This window comes from Trachurus trachurus (assembly GCF_905171665.1).
Source record: "Trachurus trachurus genome assembly, chromosome: 7".
Lineage (NCBI taxonomy): Eukaryota > Metazoa > Chordata > Actinopteri > Carangiformes > Carangidae > Trachurus > Trachurus trachurus.
In genome coordinates this window covers 10,983,713-11,007,117 of record NC_139901.1, presented here as the reverse complement: position 1 = coordinate 11,007,117, position 23,405 = coordinate 10,983,713, and the positions used below count along the sequence as shown (strand labels likewise).

Sequence of the window (23,405 nt, the reverse complement as noted above, 5' to 3'; positions counted from 1 at the left end):
GTCGTCCCCTGTGCTTGCACTGGTAGCTGGTTGCCGTGTGACCGCTGCAACAGCTGTACGGCAGCCGCTGCAGGGAAACGGTGTCATGGTGAGCGACTTCAAACAGGCGAGTGAGTTTGTGTTTTCCCCGCTGAAGTGAAGTGTCCACAGGCGAGGCGGCGGGCGAATACCTTCCAGTCCCAGGACGTGTCTTTGCAACTGATCATGATGTCTGACCTCCCCAAGGAGGGCGGCAACAGAAGAAGAAGAAGAAGGAGAAGAAAGAATTTACCCACAGGGAGAAGTAAAATGTCAGATGTTTGCATAGGTCAGCAGCTGATTCAAAGCATGACTGCTCCGTGAGAGGAATTTGGGTTTTTCAGACGAGCTTAGTGTCAGGTTTCTGAGAGATTGAATGATGGCGCTTTCAGACAGCACAAAGAAACACTTCATCCTCACCTGCGCTTACACGTAAGATGATTCAGTTCTCTGCTCGGACGGGGCAGGTGTCACTGCTCACGCTATAGACTTCCTCTTCTGTTTATTCCCAACAAACCAGAAACAGATTTATTCCCGGTAGGTGGAGAAGTGGAGGGGTTGAATCACAGCTGAGCACAATCATCGTACATAGAAGTGCATCTATCAAAGTCCCAGTTCCACTTTTACCCCTCAGCTCTACCCGTCCCATTTGCATGTTCACATCAGGGGAAGAGGTATCCTCGTCCTCTTCTAGATAAAAGTGTAGGCTAAGGGACCACACTCCAGGACCACACTACCTACACACTATGAATGGGTATGACAAACATCCCAGAATACACTAGATACACCGGCTGCACGATGAGACAAAAAGTTAATTTTAACAAGCATTAAAAAAATTATGACAACCAATTATGTTACCTTCAAGCATTATGTCCAGAAATTACAACCCTGTGCTTCATAGAATTTTTTTTTTTAAATCAATATTTTGCTGGATTTCAATTTTTGCCAGTTTTACATTGTTGTTGCTCACACTTTTACATATTTTCACGTCCAATAAAGCGGATGATGTCCAAAATGATAGCTTATATTCAAATTAGTGTCTTATTTTGAAGGGGGATATTTCTCCACCGATACCCCTTGCCACTCTGCTGGGAGGGGACAGGAGTTGGGGGTAAGTGAAGGGGTATGACTGAGAAATGTGATTGGGCCCAGCAGAGAGTATGATGGACAGGAACCAGAGGTGAGAAGGTCAACAAGGCCTTGAGTTGTTGGACTGTTGTCGTCTGTGCCGGAGAGAGAGGAGTCGCTGTCATTTATCAAACAGGACGGCACACCTGGTGTCTCCTCTCTGACAGGCAGAGGCTTCCACATGCATGTGATCATCTTAGTTTGTGTGTGTGTGTGTGTGTGTGCGTGACGTGTGTGTAATGACTGAGACGCTCTAAAGTTTCCAGCTTCAGGCGATTTTGAGGCGAGCACAAGATGACAGGAACATATGGAATGTTTATGAGTGTGAGCTTTGACGGTGAATGGGAGCGTTACTGGCATGCAGACCCGGTGAATCCTAAAGCACCTGTTTAGTCGAAGCAGGACAGGATGTAATAGCTCACTTAAATTCCTCTTTTACAAGCCTGCGCGACATTCATAAATCTCTGAGATGAACAACGAGCAGCCAAATTTTTTAAACCTGTAATTTCTTTAAAACAAGATTGTTTGTCTGCCTCGACCCAGTGTGCCTTTTCACCCGTGAAAAGAATGCACTTCCTTGTCGATGTATTTATTTTCATTCCCACCATGTTATCGGAAAACCAGCATTTATAATGACATTAAACAGTCAAAGAAGAGTGTGTTGCAGTCACAAGACATATTGCAAGAAAAGTGTGACTCTTTTTTTCCATGGTAGCGGCATGTAGGAATGACAGAGTGGGTTGGCCGGTCGGTTTGGTGCCGACTAAAATATCTCAACAACATGAGGTGAACTGCACTGAAGTTCGGTGCCCAGAGGATAAATTCACATTTGTACAGTAGTTTGGATGGATCACGCTGACACCAGGGTACAGCCATGGCTTCCTCAGGACTTAAGTGACCCCTTGGCACATTTTCCTGTCATTCCAATATCAGGTAAAATTTTATTTTACACCTGCAACTTTCACCGATTTTCCTTCTACACATATATATATTTTGAGAGTATGCTGATGTTAACTTAACATGCGGTGCAACTGTTTTTAAAGCCACTCCCTCCATTCAGACTCTAAAAATAGCAGCGCTGAGGTTGCAAAAAAAAAAAGATGACTATGAAAAATTAGTTGTTGAGTAAACAATGAATATATTTTCTAGATATTGTTCCCTTTTAATTTGATAAACACATTAACAACCCGTATTTGTCCAGTATTGTCTGAAGGCAACAAGTTGACACAATCAAAAAGTATCATGGGTTTGACGGGGCTGAACCATATGCCAAAAAAAAAAAAAAATGCAATTGCGAGAAGAGTGGTGATTTCAGTTGAAAGGGTTAGGGTTAGTCATTTCTGCATTTCATTTTCAGTGGGAAAAATATATAAAAATGATGATGATGTGATTTCTTGTGGGGCGTTGTACCAAAGTAGTACAAATTTGTAGCATTTCTTTTGCACCACAGTGCTTTATTTATGGTCTCATGTGACACTTTTTGCCGTTATGAGAATAACTGCAGCTCTTGCTCTTTGGATATCGCACTTAGTCATATTGCAATTCTAATAATGTTTTGGTTAATCGATCAACGGGTAACGGAAATAATAAACAATAAAAGTCTGTGTAAAGGAAAATCACAGCGTTGTTGTTTTTTTTAAGGAGATACTGACTTGACGATCTGCAGCCAAAGATTTACACGAGTCATGTGGATGATTTAGGTGCTGCAGGCGTCCTCACTTAACCCTCCGTAGATGTGAACAACAGCAAAATGTTCTCACTCAAGAGGGTCGTCCTCATCACACACACGACAGAGGGTCATTCTTAAAGTTGTCGACAGCCTCTCACACACACACTCACTACCATTTACACTTGAACAGTCAAGTGTGCACCAACAGAGCAACACTATAAATATAGAAATAGTTTGGCGACAGTTGTAGGCAGGCGAGTCTACACACAGACACAGGCACAGACACAGACACACACACGCATACATGCACACACATGAAGCTCAGTCGGGGCCAGCTGCTCAGGGAAGATGAGAGGTATTGAATGGGAGTGACAGCTGTGGATTCCTCAAGATGAAGGAGGGAGAGAGCGAGAGAGAGAGAGAGAGAGATAGCGGGGAGACAAAGAGGGAGATAAGTTGGAGAGAGAACAAGTGTGTGTCAGCGAGAGCCAGGATGGCAAAGAAAGACACACACACACACACACACACACACACACACAGAAACACACACACACACACACACACACACACACACACACACACACACACACACACACACACACACACACACACACACACACACACACACACACACACACACACACACACACACACACAGAAACACACGCACTGACAGAGGAATGAAAAGAGGTGGGACGTGCCGGAGAGGAAACACTGATGATTTATTTTCCTTTTTTTCCCCTTCATCCAGATTTAGAGACTGAGGCCTGATTCTTTTCTTGTAATAAAGTTGATTTATATAAAGTAAATAAAACTGGAAGAAAAAGAGTGAGACATTTGTTACAAAGCTTTGAACCTGAGACCAGAGTTGAATTAGATCAGTGTCTGTGTTTGTGCTATTTACTGTACCTTTTTTTTTCTTTTACATTTGTTGTACCTCACACACACAAACATTACAGCTGGTACTTGGTTAGTATTGTGAACCAAAGAGGGAGATAGAGTAACGAGCATGTGATCCTAACTGTCAGTATCAGACTATTCATAGAGATCCTGTGTTGCACAAGGAGGATTTAGCAACTCTGTCTTTTTTCTTTTTTTCTGGTGAACACTCTGTCACCTCCTGCACCTTTTACTGGATGTGGTAAATTACCTCTTATACTGATACTACATACATACATAATGTTATCAACAACATTAGTAACATGTGTCATCAATAACTTCTAAAATAGCTGCTCTAGTCTAAACTATTAATATCTGGCAGGTCTTTGCTGGGAAAACGCTCAGATTCTCAGGAAATGATGAGTTTTACATGATCGGCTCATGTTTCTAACAAATAAAGGAAGGAGTTGGTATCATCATGAGGTGTCGCAGTCACCGCGGTTCCACAGACAAAGAGAACTTTCAGCATCACAGACAGAAACTAAAATTTCATCACACTGCAGACGGAGGGAGGCATGTCAGCCAGCCCGGCAGACAGGTAACCTCCTACAGTAATAATAATAATACATTTATTTATAGAGCACTTTCCATCAAAGTGCTTTACAGAGGTTAAAAACGACAAAAAGCACAAGCAAATACATAAAAGATAAACAATTTCAATGTAAAAGATAAAATACAATTAAAAAAGATAGATAAATAAAAACAATGTAAACAAACAATTTTAAGAATTATAGACAATAGAGAAAAGATGTGTTTTCAATTTAGATTTAAAAATGTCAAGTGAGTGTGCCTGTCTAATATCCTGAGGAAGATTGTTCCATAGCTTTGGTGCACGGAAGGAGAAAGCCCGCTCACCAAGGCTTTTCTTCTTCACCTTTGGGACACTAAGAAGCCCAGTCCCCTGTGAGCGTAAGGAGCATGCTGGCTCGTAGAGGTCAACCTGATCCGTCAAATAAGCTGGTGCGAGACCATTCACTATTTTGTAGGTGAGCAACAGCACCTTAAAATCAGCTCGCTGCACTTCTCCCAAACTAAAGGCTATGGTTGTAACTGATGTTAATACACTGTCTGTCGTTTGTCTGGGAGAAAGTTTAATTTTAGGAATAATTTTGTTTCAGAAAAAAACCCTCCTTTTTTTAAGAGTTAGATGAGAAGACCGATACCAGTCGGGTGTTTCAGTAACAGACTGCCCTTTCTCCTCTCTCCTGTCCGGCAAGCGTCACTGTTTAATTTTTGCAACCAGACTTTCCGCAATGGATTTTTTTCGAGGATGATCAATGATAGAAAGTTTGTTTAAATCTAATTTCAACCAGTATTTTGATCTCCTTGTTGCCTCCATCAGCCTGCGTCCTCTGACTTACAGCTACAGTCAGCAGACGGTTAGCTTAGCTTAGCAAAACGTGTAACATCATACTGCGTGTGCTTTTTAGTGCTGCAAGTTGTTTTTCTCAAAGTTTATCCAGATTGGTCGCAGTTAAACTCACAGTTTTATTGACACCAACAATTGAAATAGATAAAACAACAATTTAACTGGATAGTCAATAGTTTACCTAGTAGTTTTCCATGTTCCTGTAATGGGTGTGTGTGTGAGTAAGAGTGTGTTCAGCACATTAGTGCGTTGCCTTCAGGGCCGCTGTTAGTCATTAATCTGAGTTGTTAATGGATGTCAAAGCACTCAGCTTTTTTTTAAAAAAGCCGTACAGTGAGAGGAGGAACGGGAACAGTGATTTGGGTGTGTGCGCGTGTGTGAGTGTATGTGTATGTGTGAGAGAAACTGTAAGATGGGGACTCTGAAAAGCTGTGGTTGTGTCTCCTGCCACTGTGCTCCAGTGGGCAGCTTCAGTGCCACAGGGCTCAAGGGCACTGCGGCAGTGGCATCACAACAACAGCTGGAGGGGGGGGAGAGGGGAGGAAATGGGAGTCTAAACTGAGCACTTAAACAGGAAGCCACCCGGGTCTCTCATTGTTGTGTTTTTATAGACTCTACTTCCTGCAGGGCCGACCGCCCCGTTACCACGGTTACAATCCCTGTTGTTTATGGGATGGATGGTGAAGATCCCACAGTTGCAAGAGCTGATGATCATCCATGTGACACTTGAAAAAGAGAAGAAAATGGGACGTTTTCAAAACCCTCACCCCTGTTTTGTCATCATAACGTCTCATTATTCTCTTCTTTCATTCCCTATATTTATATTATCAGGCTGATTTCAGTCACATTGTCTCTCATTCTGTCTGTGGTGTCACTATTTGTAGTTTAAATGAAGTTAAAACTCTTTTAAAAAACCCTTTCTGTCTGCAGCCTGCAAAATGTCCTTTCTTTCTCTGAGCTAGGTGCTTACACCGTGTGAATGACATGATGAAATCAACAGTTTGACGTCTGACACTGTCAACAGACAGAGGCAGAGATAGCAAGAGGGAGGGAAGAGAAGAAAGAGAAGGAGTTAAAGAAAAGAGGATGTGGCCGACAGTAAAAGATGACTGGAGGGGAGTGGAGCTCTCCGTCTAATTATAGATCCTGCTGTTAGCTGGCTGATGCAGAAGTGCTACTGGGGTTTTCACACAGCCGGATATTTACAAGACGCGGTATGTGCCTTTGACTTTATTTGTCGTTTAACTTTGTGCGCCTGCCTGCACGTGAGCGGGTTGTTGTTTCTCTGGACGTCTAGGTCTTTTGTTAGTGTTGTTGTATCAAACTTCTCGGTTCTGACTGTGCACGGGAAACCCGCTGTGCTGTGTGTTTGCGAGCGTGACAAACTGTGATGATCGAGTCTCCTCAGCCCAGTGGGGAGTTGAGAGGGAGAGAGAGAGAGACGGGGTGGGGGGAGTGGGGGGAGTGGGGGGCAGATTTTCTTCTCTTTTGTCTGTCTCACTTGTTTAGTGACACTCCTCCTGCGCTGCTGTTGCTACACTTGTTTCAACAACAGCGACACAATGCAAGACATGTACTGTCTCATTTTGTGTGTGTGTGTGTGTGTGTGTGTGTATGAGCCTGCTGACCTTACAGACAGCGGCCCTGGATGTTTATGGAAACTCAGTGAGGACTTAGGAAACTGGACCCATGCTGCATTATACATCAACCTTCCTCTGTTACTGCCATCCACACACACACACACACACACACACACATAGATAAATACAGCTGTACAACTCCATGGCACCATTTCACACACTCTTACCCTCGTCTCTCACACACATTGTTTGTCGTGATTACCAGCAACGACGGCTTGAAATGCAGGAAGCCTTTGACACTGGTCCATGTGTTATCGTCCAGTAAAAGTGTGTGTGTGTTTGGTTTGTGTAGCTCCTGCAGGTTTGTTCCTCCAGGCAGCAGCTGTACTGTCTTAAAACGTATATAACGTGTGTATATCATATATCAATATGTGATGTAATTCCTAGATAAAGAGGTGTGAACTGTGAAATCCAGATGTGTACCAACCCAGCTCCAGGCAAAGTCTCCACAGATTGTATTTTTGTTTCCCTCTCATCTAATCTGTCTCCTGTCAGTCGTATAGAGGAAGGTTTAAAATGCGCCTTCAGCATAAAGGTTTTAGTTAGCTAAATAAGGAAGTGAGGAATAGTAAGATTTCAACAGTGTCCAACTGTACGATTCAGTGCCCTCAGTCTGTCTAAACTTCCTCTCTTCCTTTATTGCTGAAATGATAAATTTATCAACTGATAAACATTTTCTACTTATTCATCAGCTTATGGCTATTTATGAATCATTTGCTTGTTCCAGCTTCTGAAAACCAAGGATTTCAAACCATTACACAGTAATCTCAAAGACATCAGCTAAATGCTCTGTGAACAGTGACTAGAATGTTTCATTAGTACGACTGACAGCAGCTGGACACTGCTGTCATCATGTCACCATTACAGTGTCACAACTTTCCAACATGGAGTTTGGAGATGGATGTGGACGACCCCTGAGAGCGGAGCCCGCTCTTCATATTATGAAATACCAAAAAAACGACTGAATCCTTATGGGTCAGAACGTGGTCATATTAATGGACGTCACAGCTGCTGTAATCCCATCACATCATGGTCTCCAGTTTTCAAACTTTCTTCTGACTCACCAACACTTTGTTACAAATGATCAAACAGTGAGTGATGGAGTGAATAATGGAAAAAGTGTGAGGGATGTTTGATAAGTAAATAATCAGCAAAATCTAATCTATTCAGCTAATCTAAAAGTCTGAAATTCTTTACTACCACCACCAGGAATCAGGTTTCATTTTGAATGGGCGAAAAGAAAGATCAGTCCTGTGTTTCACCAGATCAATATATGACCAGACAAATATTTGCCTTATGAAACCTACGTATGTAATAGCGGACCCCAGTAGTCAATCACTTCATATTCAGGCCTGCACCGCCCGCTGCAGTTGGGTTAGTCATTTATTTATCTGTTTATTTTGTGTCTGTGTGTGTGAAATGAGAACAGTTTGGTTTGGCAAAGAGTTGCTGCAAACTTGGCTCAGTCATTTTGTTGCACACGCACACAGACACCTGCACACACATTCGTACACTCATTGATTCACTAAGTGTTCCAAGTAAGTATGATTGTGAATGAGCCGACCATGCTGGGAGATATATGCGCATGTGGATGTTTGTTTTTTTTCATTCCTGAGCCAGGGGGAGAGAGATAAGAATGAGCCTTTTCTATTAACAGCCTCGCTGACACCCAGAGGTGCTGACATCTATCAACTGAAAGTGGCTGTTGCCTCTAAAAGGTGTAGTGTGATTTCGACACGCTCATGCACACAGGACAGTCAGAACAGAGGAGGGCCGTGCAGCTATATTTGGACGTGTAACGAGACACAAAGTGGTGGCGTCTGTTCGCTTGTTGACTTTGTACAGCCAGAGCATCTATCACTTGTGGCCCTGCGCTGGCTGTCAACTCTTCCTCAGCGTGCAGAGTGACTGTCTGCAGCTTGTTGAAGACCGAGACTGGCTGGTCCTTGTTGTCTTTTGACTTTACTTCTCCTTGTTTTTAGCCAAGCGTGTCTTTTTTTTTTTCATTTTTCATTTTTTATCATCCCTATTCTCCGTCGCTTTGCGCCATTCAGGCTCTTTCCCTCTGTCAACACATCCACTCCATGAGAGGGTGTAGAGGGAGAGAGGAACCCAGGGGGAAATGGAGAGAGGGAGGGAGGAAGAGCAAAATCTTTGTATATCCTCGTCTTACCTGTAGAACCAGTCCTGACTGAGCAGTGAACATGTTCACAGTAAAAGAACAGAGGAGGGAGGAATGAGCGTGAAGGGATTAACCAAACATCAGGTTGTGACTCTCTCTCTCTCTCTCTATGTCACACACACACACATATACACACAAAGAAATTCGTATTGTTCACAGAACTCAGCCTCATCCACCTAATCATACAGATAAATCAGCACATTCCCAACGGCCTCTCTAACCAGACGAGCCATATCATAGTGTGTCGTTGGTGATTTCCATAATGACACGCTGACACGCCCATTTACAGTCAAACACACACACACACACATTATTATTTTATTCAAGAGGAACTTATCTGTACTGAATCCAGGGCCTTTGAACCTGTAGGACACCAGTCTGGCTTGATTTGGCTACAACTGCGGTTACTGCTGCTTTGATAGCACACACACACACACCTTAAGTACTCAGTTAATACGACAAAGTCAGAGCCGCCCTTCTCCCATCCCTGTATTAAACTGTGGCATCAGTGTTTTAGTAAAGAACATCCATCAACGGCGTAAAAATGAATCATCATCTTCTTTTCTGCACACCTGCATCCTTATGTCTTAATCGCAGGCTCGTTGGTTCACAGTTGACGCAACAAATAGTGAGAATGCTGGAAAAGTGCCAGCCACATATAGCTAAATAGCACCATCGCATAATTGCGCAGTTGAGTTTGAAACTAAAACGTGACACTGATAATTATGTTTAGACCCACCTAGATCTGCTGAAATGTAGGTGGTGAAAATAAGTAGTTGAGAAAAACTCAAGTGATATTGATCGACCAGGCAAATCCTGATAGAGTTTGACTTTCCTGCAGGTTTTTCTCAAGTTGTCTCATGCTCTCACATGCACCTGCTGCTTAAATGCACAGAATGTGTAGACGTGCATGCAAAACATTGTGTGTTATTCTCGTTCATGGTTTCCCAGCCTTGTTCTCTCTGAAAAAAAACAGCCCTATTTAAATTAAATCAACAGAATCACAACCACAGGATCAGGATTTGTTATTCTTCTCTGAGTGCTACACGCAGATGTAATGAGCTGTAACATAATACCACTTTTTAAGAAGTAAAAACATTAGAGTCTCTGTTCCTTGGAGAGACCCACGAGAGAGGGACTGCGGAGAGATTACACTAAATGTGGTCGCAGAGGTCCGGAGACTAAACCGCAACACGGATTGTCGACTTTAAGTCACACTGGCAGCAGAGGAACTGGGTCATTATCAGGTAGTTTACAAGTGTCTATCACTCACAGGGCAGCAGTGGTCAATTAGATTGTTCCTCAGCTGAAGGACCGGATTTCATGTGCAGCTAGCTAATAAAACATGATGTAGAAAACTGCATGAAATCGAAACAAAAGACAGCCACTTTTTCTCATATGCTATAATAATAATAATAAATGGTGCAATTCTCTTGAGACTGATCTCAGTGTGAATCCATTATGGATATTTCACTGGAAGCTGAGGTGTGAAACTCCGGGGTGAGACTGGCCTTGACAACAGGAAATAGAACTGTAATGTAGGCATTAAGATTTGCATTGGTTTTAATGATTGGAGAAAACTATGGGATGTTTGGGAACATCAAGATGCTCAAGATAATCAAGATTCACTAATGCTTATACATTATGTATCATAAAATCATCTAGTAGTGAAACGTGGACATCTAATAGCCTGTATTATACTGTACACTGAGGAATGTGAATATTGTGATTTTGTTCTTTTATTTTTCTATTACCTTTATTTTATCCGGCTTCCTAACAATCTTTAATGTGTTTGTGAAGCTCTAAATCAAACCAAAAGTCCGCAGAGCACAATGTCCTTGATTTGTGTTTTTAAAAAAAGTGAAAACATGAATTATAACATGGAGTCTTCCCATCATGCCTTTTCTTTACTGCTGCAGAGTCAATAACTGGCCCTGTCACGTCTGTTTGGGAGAAAATGTCTCTAGTCAAGTGGTGACTGAGTGTACAGACAGTGAAAGGTCAATAAAAGCCACTTTACAGTGACAATTGACCGATTCACACGTTCACGTCCAGTGTCAACCCTGTCGCTCTCTCTCTTTATCTGCTCTGTTGTTCTTCATCTCTTTACCTTTTCTTTTTACCAGCTCTTTCATTTGCATCTTTTCATTTCACTTCACCAACAACTGGAAACTGGATGTGACATCACTGGGAGACTCTGTGTGTGTATGTGTGTGCGTGTGCGCGCGTGCATGTAGGTGGTTTTCTCTGTCGAAACAAAAGGCCCAGTGTAGGTAAATGTTGGAGCAGTGTGTGTTTTGCTATTTATAACCCATGGGAGGCAGGGAAGGAGAGAGACACTGGTGTTCCCGACTGTGTGTGTGTGTGTGTGTGTCTACTGTAGCGTCCTTTGTTTCCTTGTATAAGCATGTTCTCCTCTCCCTTTCCTCAGAATAATAGCCTTGTTATTCTTTGCTGTCATTACCGAGAATATATGTGCGTAACATAGTGTGTGTGTGTGTGTGTGTGTGTGTTTGTGTGTGTGTGTGTGTGTTTACCAAGGGATTTCTGTTATTCCAGTCATGGTCGGCATTCAGTCAGTCTCTCTGCATTCATACCTCCTAATATGGAGGAGGAGTACTGACACTGCATGCACACAGACACACACTCACTCACTGCTGTGTCACATCAACCCAAACAGTGTTGTGCTAATAAGATCACTGTGTGTGTGTGTGTGTGTGTGTGTGTGTGTGTGTGTGTGTGTGTGTGTGTGTGTGTGTGTGTGTGTGTGTGTGTGTGTATGTAGTGTACATACATCCACTTGTACGAACAACATGATCATTCTATTCAATTTCATTCCCTTTCACCCATTTCCACTGGCATGTTGGCACAAGGCCAGATTTCTGGTGAGTGACATTTACTTCACACACTGCAGAGCAACACCATGAAGCACAACGGAGATGATGTCACACCAAGTTATTTCAAGACTCGCTCTCTGTCTGTGTATTTGTGTGTGTGCGTGCGTGTCTTTTAAAGGTTCGGTTCAAGCATCGAGGCAGGTTTGTGCAATAGGTGTTTGCTCAAGCCTGTCGTGTGCGCAGCTGTTTATGAGTGTGAGTGTAGATATCTTCAGTATGTGTGAACCTTTATGGAGATTTTATTGAGTGTGTATGGGGTGTATTTAAATGTATTTATAATGAATGTATATATATCTGCAGGTGTATGTGTGTCGCTTACTTCATTACTTCATTATTTTCCACATGTGCGTTTATTTTGTGAATGTGAATTTATGTGTTTACAGCTGTGTTTTCTGTGTGAGTCAGTGTGCATTTTTGTGTGAATATGCAAGTGCATCTGTGTGTGTATGTGTGTGTGTCTCACAGACAGAAACCACCCCCAGCCTTTTCCCAAGCTGTTCCCTTCCTGGATCCTGTTTTTAGTGTCGGATGAGGCAATCTTTCCCATTGACTCAGCCATGTAATGCAAATAGCCCCAAAAGCATGCAAAGAGCATGGAAATCACACACACAGTACCAGAATGACAGTGTGAGTTTTTGTATAATAGAAAGACAACAAGAATCTATTATTTTGCAACTATATATGTGTGTTTGCGTGTGTGGTATGAGTTTAGATGTCAGCCCAGAAACCCAATGCTAACCTCTGTTTGCTTTCCATTGCTGTTGGTTTGTTTTCATTGTCAGTTTTCATTCATATGCACTGGAGCTGTATTGGATCCAGTATCATGGAGCACCTGTTGCATGCTGGGTAGTTGCTGCAGAGCCTAACTTGTCTTCACAAAAAAAAATGTCCTCACGTAGGAGGCCACTAAACTTCTGGTCACGCACCTGTACAACAGATCACTTCTTACACTGTTGCACTGAGGAAATGAAAACTAACTGAGATGATATCTGCCTGTTTTAACATGTGCCATTTATGGGCTTTTTATAGCACAGCAGTAGCAATTTGATGATCTACAGTGAGTAGATTTTATGATGAGATAATAAGAGGTTAAACATGCAGTCACAAAATATTATCTCATCTAATTCATGTCGGTTTATAGGCCCAAAAACTGTAGTTTTCTGTCCATTTCATGAACCAAATCATTAACATTTAACAGTGGATGATAATGATTTTGACAACAAAATAGTTTTAGCTGTAATTATTAGTAATTAAAGCAATCCCTATGAGAAAACACATGAATACAAGGTGCAATATATCAGAGGCTTGTGTAACTGGCTAATTTAACGTTGCTATCACACAAAGTTGGTTTTCTATGTCACTGTGGCGGTTGTTTGCTAAATGTTGGTTCATGCCAACTGATTCTGAAGCTGCGCTCTTGACAGTTATTATGATGAGTGATAATGAGAGAGTCGTTCAGAAAACTTGTATTTATACATTTCTCACCAACACTGATTATTTCTGAATGAGTCCTCCAGCTGCATTGCCTCTGTTATACGAAACCATGCACACTGGTTCGTTTAGTCTCTGTTCACACGTGCTCATTGTATTGCAGGTGGACTTTCCCACACAGTTTTGTGTAAACTAGCTGTTCTTAAGGGGGATGAAGCGAACTGACGCCTCTCTATCCTCTCCCTCCCCTCTCCCATGTTTTTTTTTTCCCCCAGACTCCTTGGTGGCAGTGCCGGTGTCGTGTGCGGCCTCGTTTCCCATGGACCTCAGGGTGGGAGAGCGGGGGATGCGCCCTGGCTCGGACACGGCGCTCCTCACCCCGCTGCACCCGCCTTTACTCCTCACCCAGTTCCCCCCCCAGCCATGCGCCCCCTTCTCCCAACAGCAACTGCATCAACAAATCAGGGTAAAGGATACAAAACACAGAGATGGATGCTAAAAACATCACCAGCCTCGTGAAAAAAATACTGCTGTATAATACTATAATGCTTGCTAAACACTTGACTGTGGCTGTTTTAGTTTAATGTGGAGCAGAGGAGGCGAGAGCAGGAGCACCACGAGAAACAGCAGGAGCTGCAGCAGCTAAAGCACAAAGACAAGAGTCAACAAAGTGAGTCCGCACACACACGCACACACACTCGCTCTCACACATCAAACTTTACCAACATGTTGCTTCCAGTCCCAGTTTACATTTGAACTTGTAATTTCTTTTCACTGGGCTGCAGTAAGCTGTTTCCTCGTCTTTAAAAATAATTACCGACCACAGTGCTAATCATAACCAGAGAGGAAAGTCCCTCCGAGCGATGTCATTCATCTTTATTGAACAGTGTTACTCGCCTTTCAGAGCTGTTTGCATTGAAATGAGATCTAAATTTAACCCGCAGCTACAACAGGGGAGTTAAATATAGCTTTGGTCTGAGCACACAAAGTCACTGGGTCAATATTGACTCGATCACTCCTCGCACCTCTCGTCGCCTCTTTGTGCACACATGTCCACATACACACACACACACACACACACACACACACACACACACACACACACACACACACACACACACACACACACACACACACACACACACACACACACACACACACACACACACAGACATGCACAAACACACACACGGATATAGGAACAAACTCGAAGACAAACTGGTGACCTTTACCCTGCATACCCAAATTTGAATATACTCACTTACACTGTACACACTTAAGTCTTGCATAAATGTTAAGAATATATAATAAATAAATGCCCTTTTTTGCCTGAGCTTTTCCTTGTTCCTTCTTTTTATTGTGAAGCACTTTTTTTATGATGGGTGCTCCCATGTTTTTAATCGACTCTCTGTGTGGTTAATTGACAGGTGCAGTGGCCAGTTCCCTGGTAAAGCAGAAACTCCAGGAGGTGATACTTAATAAACGGAAACAGGCGGCGCAGGAAAGAACAAGCTCCAACACTCTGACTGCAGCTCCTGTAGCATACAGGTGACACACGCACAGACACACACACACACACACACACACACACACACACACACACACACACACACACACACACACACACACACACACACACACACAAACACACACAAAAGCAGAACACAAAAGGAAAATATTACCAAATCTGCATCATGAGCACATTAGTTACACTACATGTCAAAATCGACTTCACATCTGTAATTCTTTAAATAACTCCTTAAATCTTTGTCAGCTCTAAAATCAGAATTTTCGAATAAACTTCCTCCACATGTTGTCTCACTACGCTTCATGCTTGTGTGTGCTTGTGTGTGTTTGCGTGTGCGCAGAAAGCTTGGCCCAGACCCAAGTGTATCCTCCCAGCCTCTGGTCTCATCTCCACCACAGCCTTCCCCTGAGGGCTCAGAGGGGACGCCGCTGCGCAGAGCAGGTAAAACACCACTCTTTAAAAGGACGGAAGGAGCAGACTGTAAAGGTTTAGGGATTATGAATTTTAGATGAATGAGTAGATTCATAGATTTATTATAATAATGATAATTTGGTCAAACTGCAGTGTTTCAGCATTTAGAAGCTAATAACACTGAATAAACAGATGTGTTGTTACGGTTTGCCAATATCTTTGATATTAGATGAGTGTAATCCCTCTGAAGACTATTGCATGTTAGTGTCTTTCTTGGCCAGACTTGATTTTGACTTGTCACATTCAGAAAAGCACAGGTGCAAACAATAAGATAAAGGATGGATTCCATTTAGTTGTCTTGTTTTTTTCCCATGCTGGCTCACAGCGTTACTTGAATACAACAGATCCATTGTTGATGTTATTAGTAACACCTGTGGGTTGTCTGCTGTTACCAGTAAATTCAAAGGATTTCATTGACTGGAAATCTCTTGAATCACTGTTGGGATGTTACCGTCAGCTGCAGCAGAATGAAGTTAACTATTTGGACACACTCACACTGAGTAACCCCCCACCCTCCCCACTCCTCTCCCACACACCCTGCCACTTTCGTTTCTCAGCATCTGAGCCCAATCTGAAGGTGAAGCACAAGCTGAAGAAACACCTGAACACCCGCAAGAGCCCGCTCACCCGCAAAGAGAGTGCTCCGCCCACTATCAAACACAGAGTACCTGACACACTGGGTAACTACACGCGCAAACACAAATGAGTTGTAATACACTTCAGTTGTTTGATGATTACATGTGATATGTGCTTGATTAGGTCAAACAAGGGAAGAATGGATTCTCTGATGTGATCAACTGCAATATACTGTACATAATGTATATGTATACATATGAGACTTCTTTTAAATTTATTTATTTTTTTGTATTTTTTGTCTGAGTGAAATCTGAAGCTGCAGAAATTAATTTTAAAAAATCTATTTAAAGTTTCTGAATGAACTCTTTAAAACAAGCAATTGTTATTCACCAATTTGTCAGTCACCTAATTAATTAATATATGTCTGTATGTACATGCTCACATTTATATTAAATGAAATGTACATGCATATTCATATTTAAACTCCACTACTGTCTGTTTCTCTCCAGACTCGTCTCCCAGCAGCAGTAGCACTCCCGTCTCTGGCTGTAGTTCTCCTAATGACAGCCTGCCCAATGAGAATGGGCTACTGCCATCTGCAGGCGGCCTATCACACGAGGTGAGAAACGCGCTCATTTACTTGTTCAGTCCGTTCAGAACGACAAAGCAACCACGTCTCAAACTGAACTGCACCTTTCCTTCTGAAAGCTGATTCGGGAAGAGACAGAAGTTACGAAAGTTTCCTTCTCTCTGGAGGTGGAAAACCATGAGCATTTTAAACAACTGAGCACTTGGTTTGATTAAAAAGAAAAAGAAGTGATTGTTTCATGTGCATGAGCTGTGCCGAGACCCTGAGTAATGACATGTTTAAAGCAGCGGCAGGGGGCACAGGAACAATGCGTTTGTGTCAGCTGTTTATGCATAATTCATTTAATCACAGAAAGTCAGAGCAGAGCAGCCTCCGTCACACCTGCCTCGGATGTCTGATTCATGATTCTCCAGTGTCCAGACAGCTCACGACAAAACATTAGCTCAGGTTTAATTAGACTAGACAGGCTTAGATTACAGCAGCGGCAGCAACCATTAGGAGCATAAAGCAAAGACAAACTTTGTAACTAGAGCAGAAGAAAGAGGAAGGGTCTTTATTCCTCTGGTGTCTCATAAAAACAATAATTCTAATCACTGTTGGTAAGTTATGAGCATAATTAAATTTAGATTTGAGTGTAAATGTAATAATTTTCAATGGAAAAAATGTGTTGTGCACTTCCAGGCGCAAAAGCTGCTGCTCAGAGATGGCACTCTAGCAAACTTCACCATCCAGAGCTCCTCCACTCTGCCCACCATCACTCTGGGACTCCCAGCCAATGCCAGGGTAAACACTCAACTGCTCACTTATTTTGAAATCATCTGTTTTCCCTAAAAGAAGTGGGGAAAAGCTGCTGGGAAAATCCTCTGCAGCCTAATGATGTTTTCACCAAACTTACACAGTGATCTGCTTCATTTAAGATACATTTTTAAAAGTGAAATTGAATCTGGACAAATGATCAGCTAGAACAAATTCATGTCTTTATGTTGGCCTGATGACTCGGCTGTGATGAGACATGATGTTTTCTGTAATAATTAAGTGGCTGAACTGTCTGTCTGTGTGCAGGCTGAAGGAGAGCTGTCCTCCCTGAAGGTCACCCGGATTCCTGTGCTTACGGCCGGGGGCTCGCAGGTCTTCCTCCCCCTGAGCAGAGAGGATCAGGCTGGGCACCCCCACCTGCCCGTCATCATCCTGGAGCCCTCAGGACTGGTACACACTCCACTACTCACTGGTGAGGCACACATATATACACAGGAGATACTGTAAATACATATATTATACTTCAGATATGTACACGCATATACACACTCTGTGTATGTGCACAGTTGTAGGGACACACTTTATCATTGTTGAAACCTTGATAAGGAAATGCTCATTTTGATTTCACACTCTGTTACTGATTTACATCATGCCCTGGAAATGTGTGCACATGCAAAAGTTCTCAAGGCTGCAAAATACACCACAAATAAACCATAAATGGACACACATGCATTCATCAACCAGGGCCCACTGGAAATGCAGTGGTTTCACACAGGGCCTTTAATTGTAATGTCTGAAGTCCTATAGCACCACCCAGTGGTCACATTTGAAATGTTTTTCTTTGACACCGTGGCAAGTGAAGCACTTCCAGCACATCCACCTGTCAGTGGTTTTATCATCTGTAAAAGTAGCACATAAAATAAACACCTGACCTGTGTGCACAATATGGTCCTAAACAACACTGGAGAGAAATGTGTACATGTTGGCCTAACTCCTCCCTGTTCTCTGTGTGTCTCTCACCAGTTCCAGGCTTAGACTCGGTCCCGCTGCAGTTCGCCTCCCAGTTAGACCACCTGTCTCCTGGAGCTCCTCAGCCCCACAAGCCCCTGAGCAGGACACGCTCTGAACCCCTCCCCCAGAGCACAAGGACCCTTCACACACATCTCCTCCACCAGCAGCACAACACACAACTACTGGAGAGGCTCAAACAGCAGACCCACCTAGGCAAGGTGTGAATACACTCTGATCTGCATTCATGGAAAATGATATAGAGAGAATTGTCTCTTGACCTTCTATTTGAATTTACTGGGAACAGTGGTATCACATGATCGATGCGTTATTACACATTTGCATTCGATTTAAATTGTAAATATATTCAACTTGGTGAACGTTAACAGCCTTTAAAATGGCAGGCTTTGAAAGTTAATTAACGCAGAGACCAAGTTTTTTTTTTATGACTGAATGAAGTGAGTTTGAAATGATGAAGCACACCTCCCAACGGGGGTCTACTGTAGGAAAAGTGTGTGCGTTTGGTCTAGCTCAAGTCACACACTATGCATCTGGATTCAGTATGAAAAAAACTTCTTGAGGATACCATTTTATATATATCTTTATTTCGGACTCCGGGTCCATATCAAAAACATAACACAACAAGACGTAACACAACAACACACAGTAACACAACGACAGACACACAGCACAGACAATAAAATAGATTTACATGTCTGTAAATCTACAAGACAAATCTCAGAGGTTTTCCCGTCTGTATCAAAGTAATCCATTGATGGCCACTGCAAACAGCTGGAAGTGCTGGAACAGCTAGATCCTCATACTTTTAATATTGCAAATTTGCTAACATGAACGCTGGCCTCACAGTTTGAGACTTTCCTCCTAATGTTATGTGAAACCACCAGGTCAGAAGAGTTCTTTCGAGACCGTAACAATCGTGTCTCAGAAGGAGATGGTCTCAAGGCTGAAATCATGGGTGTGGGCACAACAATTTAAACATTAAAACGCTGCTTTGTTGCAATAATGAGACGGAGATGTCTTCCTCCAACAGGAAGCTTGACCAGCTTGTGTTTACTTCTGGGACCACATTGGCAGTTTTTGCATGTTTGCCCTCAGAATCTCCTTGTAATTCTGTGTATAGTTAGATAAGAACTGAGACAGAAATGATACAGTGTTATAGGAATTATAGTCAACAGAAAAAGCTGTATCCATCTGTCATCAGATGTTGCATCAGTGATGTGCTGGTCCTACTTGTGAGTCTCTGTGTAGATCATGTCTTCATCTGAATGTTGAAACACCTACATATTCATCTATGTGTGTGTGCAGCTGATGTCCAAGCCCAGCGAGAAGCCCAGACTGCACCAGATCCCCTCTGAGGACATGGACTCGGAGGACGGTGGTGGGATGTCGCCCACGGAGCCGACCTATCAGAGCAGAGTGAGGTCAGAGTCATTGAGAGAGGCGGAGCCAACAGCGTCCAAGAGCCACGAAGAGCAAATGAACCTGCAGCATGCACTCATACTCAACCAGGTAGGAAACAGTGTGTTCCGTTCAGACTGACCGACAGATGGCTGTTCCTCATCAGTCCTGTAGATGGCAGCCTAACTCCTGAACTTGCACGATTCCAGTTGTCCTTGCATCATCTTGTGGTTTGACAACCACTCATTATATTAAAGTGGTCATTTCAGCACGATATGATGACAGAGTGCATGTAATATGAGCTGAGCTCAGACTCTTTACCACATCATCAGGAGTCCAGCCTGGACAGAAAGAACAACAATAAGAGGATTTTTAAAAAGAGATCAGAGTCAGAAATGAGTTCAGTCCGAGTCAGAGATGACTTCCACAGCACTTGATACTGATCCTAATTCCCCTCGATGGTGCTGGTCAGGTCAGAGAGGACAGTTCAAACATTTTATTGACACGAAGCTGAAAGCCTAGAATACAAGTCTTTATTCACTGATAAACTACTTTACGATAAACGTCATGATATTTGCTATGAATTCCATCCATGACTGAACTCTCCTTCATCCTCATCACCCCCACCCCTCTCTATAGTCATTGCTATGGGAGCAGCAGAAGCAGCTGCAGCAGCTGCATCGACAGATGGAGACCCTGGCAGTGCCCATGTTACGCGGCAGCAGCAGTGGCGGGGTCGGCAGCGGGCTGGGGGTCCACCGCCCCCTGTCTCGTACGCAGTCGTCCCCAGCCTCCACCTCTCTCACTCTGCCTGAGAAGACCCTGAGCCTGCCCCCACAGGAGACCAGCAGCAAACCACGCTTCACCACTGGTGAGTCAGACAAGCTTGTACAGTATTATGATATGTACTGTGTGTGTAAATATTTTCTTTTCAAAAATTCTAATCCAGTGGCTCCGTGGCCTATGGGTTAGGATACTGATAAACACCAGTTTCAATCATATTTTGCAAGATTTTCCTGATCATGCTCTCTCATCTCCTGCCCTGTCTCCATTGTAGCTATCTTATAAAGACGTGAAATCCCCCCACAACACTAATAATAATAATGAAAATAAAGAAAGCATCATGCTCTGACCAGCAGAGGTCAACATCTCCAGTAGAAGTGAAAGAAATTCATAAATGAACGGCTGCTCCTGATGAAAAGCCTCTCCACCTGATTTTAACAATGTAAACAATAAATGAAGAAGAGACTGATAAACAAAAGGAGAAATTCGTAGAATAATTAAAACAGTAATGACCAAAAAAAAAAAACTGCTGTGTTTTTAGTTTGACAGTGTTGTAAATCTGTTAATTTGCTTTGTTGTTACCTGAAGATTGATTTCACTGATATCTCTGCGCTGGATGCATTCCAGCTGACTGACACCAGTCTTGCCAAAAAATAATTTCAACACAGAGCTCCACATAAAACCACAAGTTGTGTATTAATTAACATGTGTAATACACAACTTGTGGTTCCAACTGTTATCTATCATCGACATCTTCTTTATATTTAGCTTCATGTTCATAGCCAGACATCAAACTTCTCATCTAAGGGTAAATGTGACTTTTCCTAAAATGTTTGACTATTCCTGTGATGGGTTAGGGTTAATGTCAGCAGGTGGAGGTGGTGCAGACTTTCACACCTTCAGTGATTGAGGTCATGGATAAATCAACTTCAATATTATACAATAAACTTCCACTACTCTTGTTATTACAGAAGTGAAAGTCTCGAGACCCTGTGGGTGTTGGTCTTTGGCTTCTGGTGTGAATATCTTGTGTGTATATGTGTGTTCAGGTCTGGTCTATGACTCTCAAATGCTGAAGCATCAGTGTACATGTGGAGACAACAGCAGTCACCCAGAGCATGCTGGGAGGATACAGAGCATCTGGTCTCGACTACAGGAGAGAGGCCTGAGGGGACAGTGCGAGGTACACACACGCACACACACTTTCAGGTTAAACAGTGATATTATTTTTATCTCCTTATAGCCTGAAAATAGAATGGTTTAGTTTCCTTTTGAAATCCAGTTTTCTGTCTGTTTCCTATTATTACTCAATGCTAATATAATACACTGTCCACATGCATATGATTCTTGATTGCAAGGTCAAATGAAAATATTGTGTCTCTGCAGAGTATCCGTGGCCGTAAAGCCACTCTGGAGGAGCTGCAGTCAGTCCACACAGAGCGTCACGTGTTGCTGTATGGCACCAACCCACTCAACAGACTCAAACTGGATAATCGCAAACTGGCCGGTAACATACAGCTCACACTGATAAAACGCTAGACCTTATTCCGAGCCAGATTATCTATTTGAAAACTATTTTATAACTAATAATGTTTGTCTGCAGAGTAAATGCATTCAAAAGCAAACTGTGTTCCAGATGTCAAGTTATTCTCTTGAGCAGCAGACTTCATTACATTCACAATTATGTTTCTATTTTCCATCTTGAACTATGTTAAGTTAATTACGAGCAAGATTCAGATAGGGAATCAATTGGGGGCCATCCTATGATTTTTGTTCATAATGTTTTATTCATTCACAGTGTAATATAAAGAGAAGCAGAAACTGTAACATACTGTATATGTAATGATTGTATAAAAATGTTTTTTGTTTCTGTTTTCACAGGGATCCTCTCTCAGAGGATTTTTGTGATGTTGCCATGTGGAGGAGTAGGGGTAAGAAGCACACTAACACACACACACACACACACACACACACACACACACAGGTTTCTATTTTTGATTGTAATTCTCTAAAGCTCTTAATGGACGCTATACAATACACCACAATCACTGCATTGATGAAAGTTGATCTTGTTTCAAAGAAAAGTATAGAAAAGCATGGAGAGAAAATTACAAGAAAGACGGAGAGGACGACAGGATATTAAAGAGGAAGAGAGAGTTTGCTTGGCCCAATGCTAACGTTCGCCTGACAGTCCGTGTCGGACCATGACAAGTCAGACTAATGAGAACAACATGTCCGTGACCAAGGATAAAAGAAATGCCTCGGATTTCATTGTCCGAGCCAGATGGACAGTAATGCCAGTTTGTGAACAAACAGCAGAGAGAAAAAACAGAATGGAAAGGAAAATTAGTGGCAAATATGGATCTGGCCTCGAGATGAGAGAGTGAAACTGACATTTTTACTCTCCAGTCACAGCTGTGTGTTTGGTTATCCATGCCCTAGGGAAAGTCTTTGGTTTTCTTTTATTGCCCCAGAGATGCTGTTTTGGACATTCAGATGTAATTCAACAACAAATATTTAAAACAAAAAAAAATGGTTCCACACATATGGATAAGTGAGCAGATATAATCAATGGAATCCTTTATTTGTCTGTTGATTGGCAGGTTGACAATGACACAATCTGGAACGAGTCACACACCTCCACGGCGTCACGCATGGCGGCGGGCAGCGTTGTGGAGCTCGCCTTCAGAGTGGCCAAAGGAGAACTGAAGGTGAGGAACTGAACTGGGACAGAGTCAGAGACGGACAGGAGAGGGATGGGGGACAACGAGTAGCTACCTCCCATTTGTTGCTTCAACCCCCATATCTGTTTCTTGTTTACGTCTCCTGCCTCCCCTGTCTGTCTTCATGAGGTACTGTATTTAGATAGTGATTTAATTTGCCAAACTCCAAATTGGTTTGCAGCTTTATTTCTTCTCATAACAAAAGTTTTACCCCACAGGAGAATATGTAAACAGTTACACTGCAAGACGTGTCCCCATATCAGAATATGATGGATGAAG

General features: G+C 42.6%; 1 protein-coding gene across 3 annotated transcripts in view; it reads left to right on the top strand.

Annotated features, from left to right (window-relative positions):
* Window positions 1-23,405, top strand: part of hdac7a (histone deacetylase 7a) — a 57,602-nt gene that overhangs the window by 21,617 nt on the left and 12,580 nt on the right. For 2 of the 3 annotated variants that reach the window (XM_083975115.1, XM_083975116.1), the window contains exons 3-17: window positions 13,549-13,739; window positions 13,853-13,943; window positions 14,701-14,821; window positions 15,142-15,242; window positions 15,830-15,952; window positions 16,358-16,467; window positions 17,119-17,220; window positions 17,500-17,665; window positions 18,217-18,422; window positions 19,528-19,731; window positions 20,260-20,491; window positions 21,453-21,586; window positions 21,790-21,910; window positions 22,285-22,334; window positions 23,007-23,114. In XM_083975115.1, the coding sequence (XP_083831241.1) occupies window positions 13,549-13,739; window positions 13,853-13,943; window positions 14,701-14,821; window positions 15,142-15,242; window positions 15,830-15,952; window positions 16,358-16,467; window positions 17,119-17,220; window positions 17,500-17,665; window positions 18,217-18,422; window positions 19,528-19,731; window positions 20,260-20,491; window positions 21,453-21,586; window positions 21,790-21,910; window positions 22,285-22,334; window positions 23,007-23,114 (2,060 nt within the window). Of the gene's footprint in view, window positions 1-6,308; window positions 6,338-13,548; window positions 13,740-13,852; window positions 13,944-14,700; window positions 14,822-15,141; window positions 15,243-15,829; window positions 15,953-16,357; window positions 16,468-17,118; window positions 17,221-17,499; window positions 17,666-18,216; window positions 18,423-19,527; window positions 19,732-20,259; window positions 20,492-21,452; window positions 21,587-21,789; window positions 21,911-22,284; window positions 22,335-23,006; window positions 23,115-23,405 lie in introns of those variants that run through there. The other variant, XM_083975117.1, reaches the window with a different exon arrangement.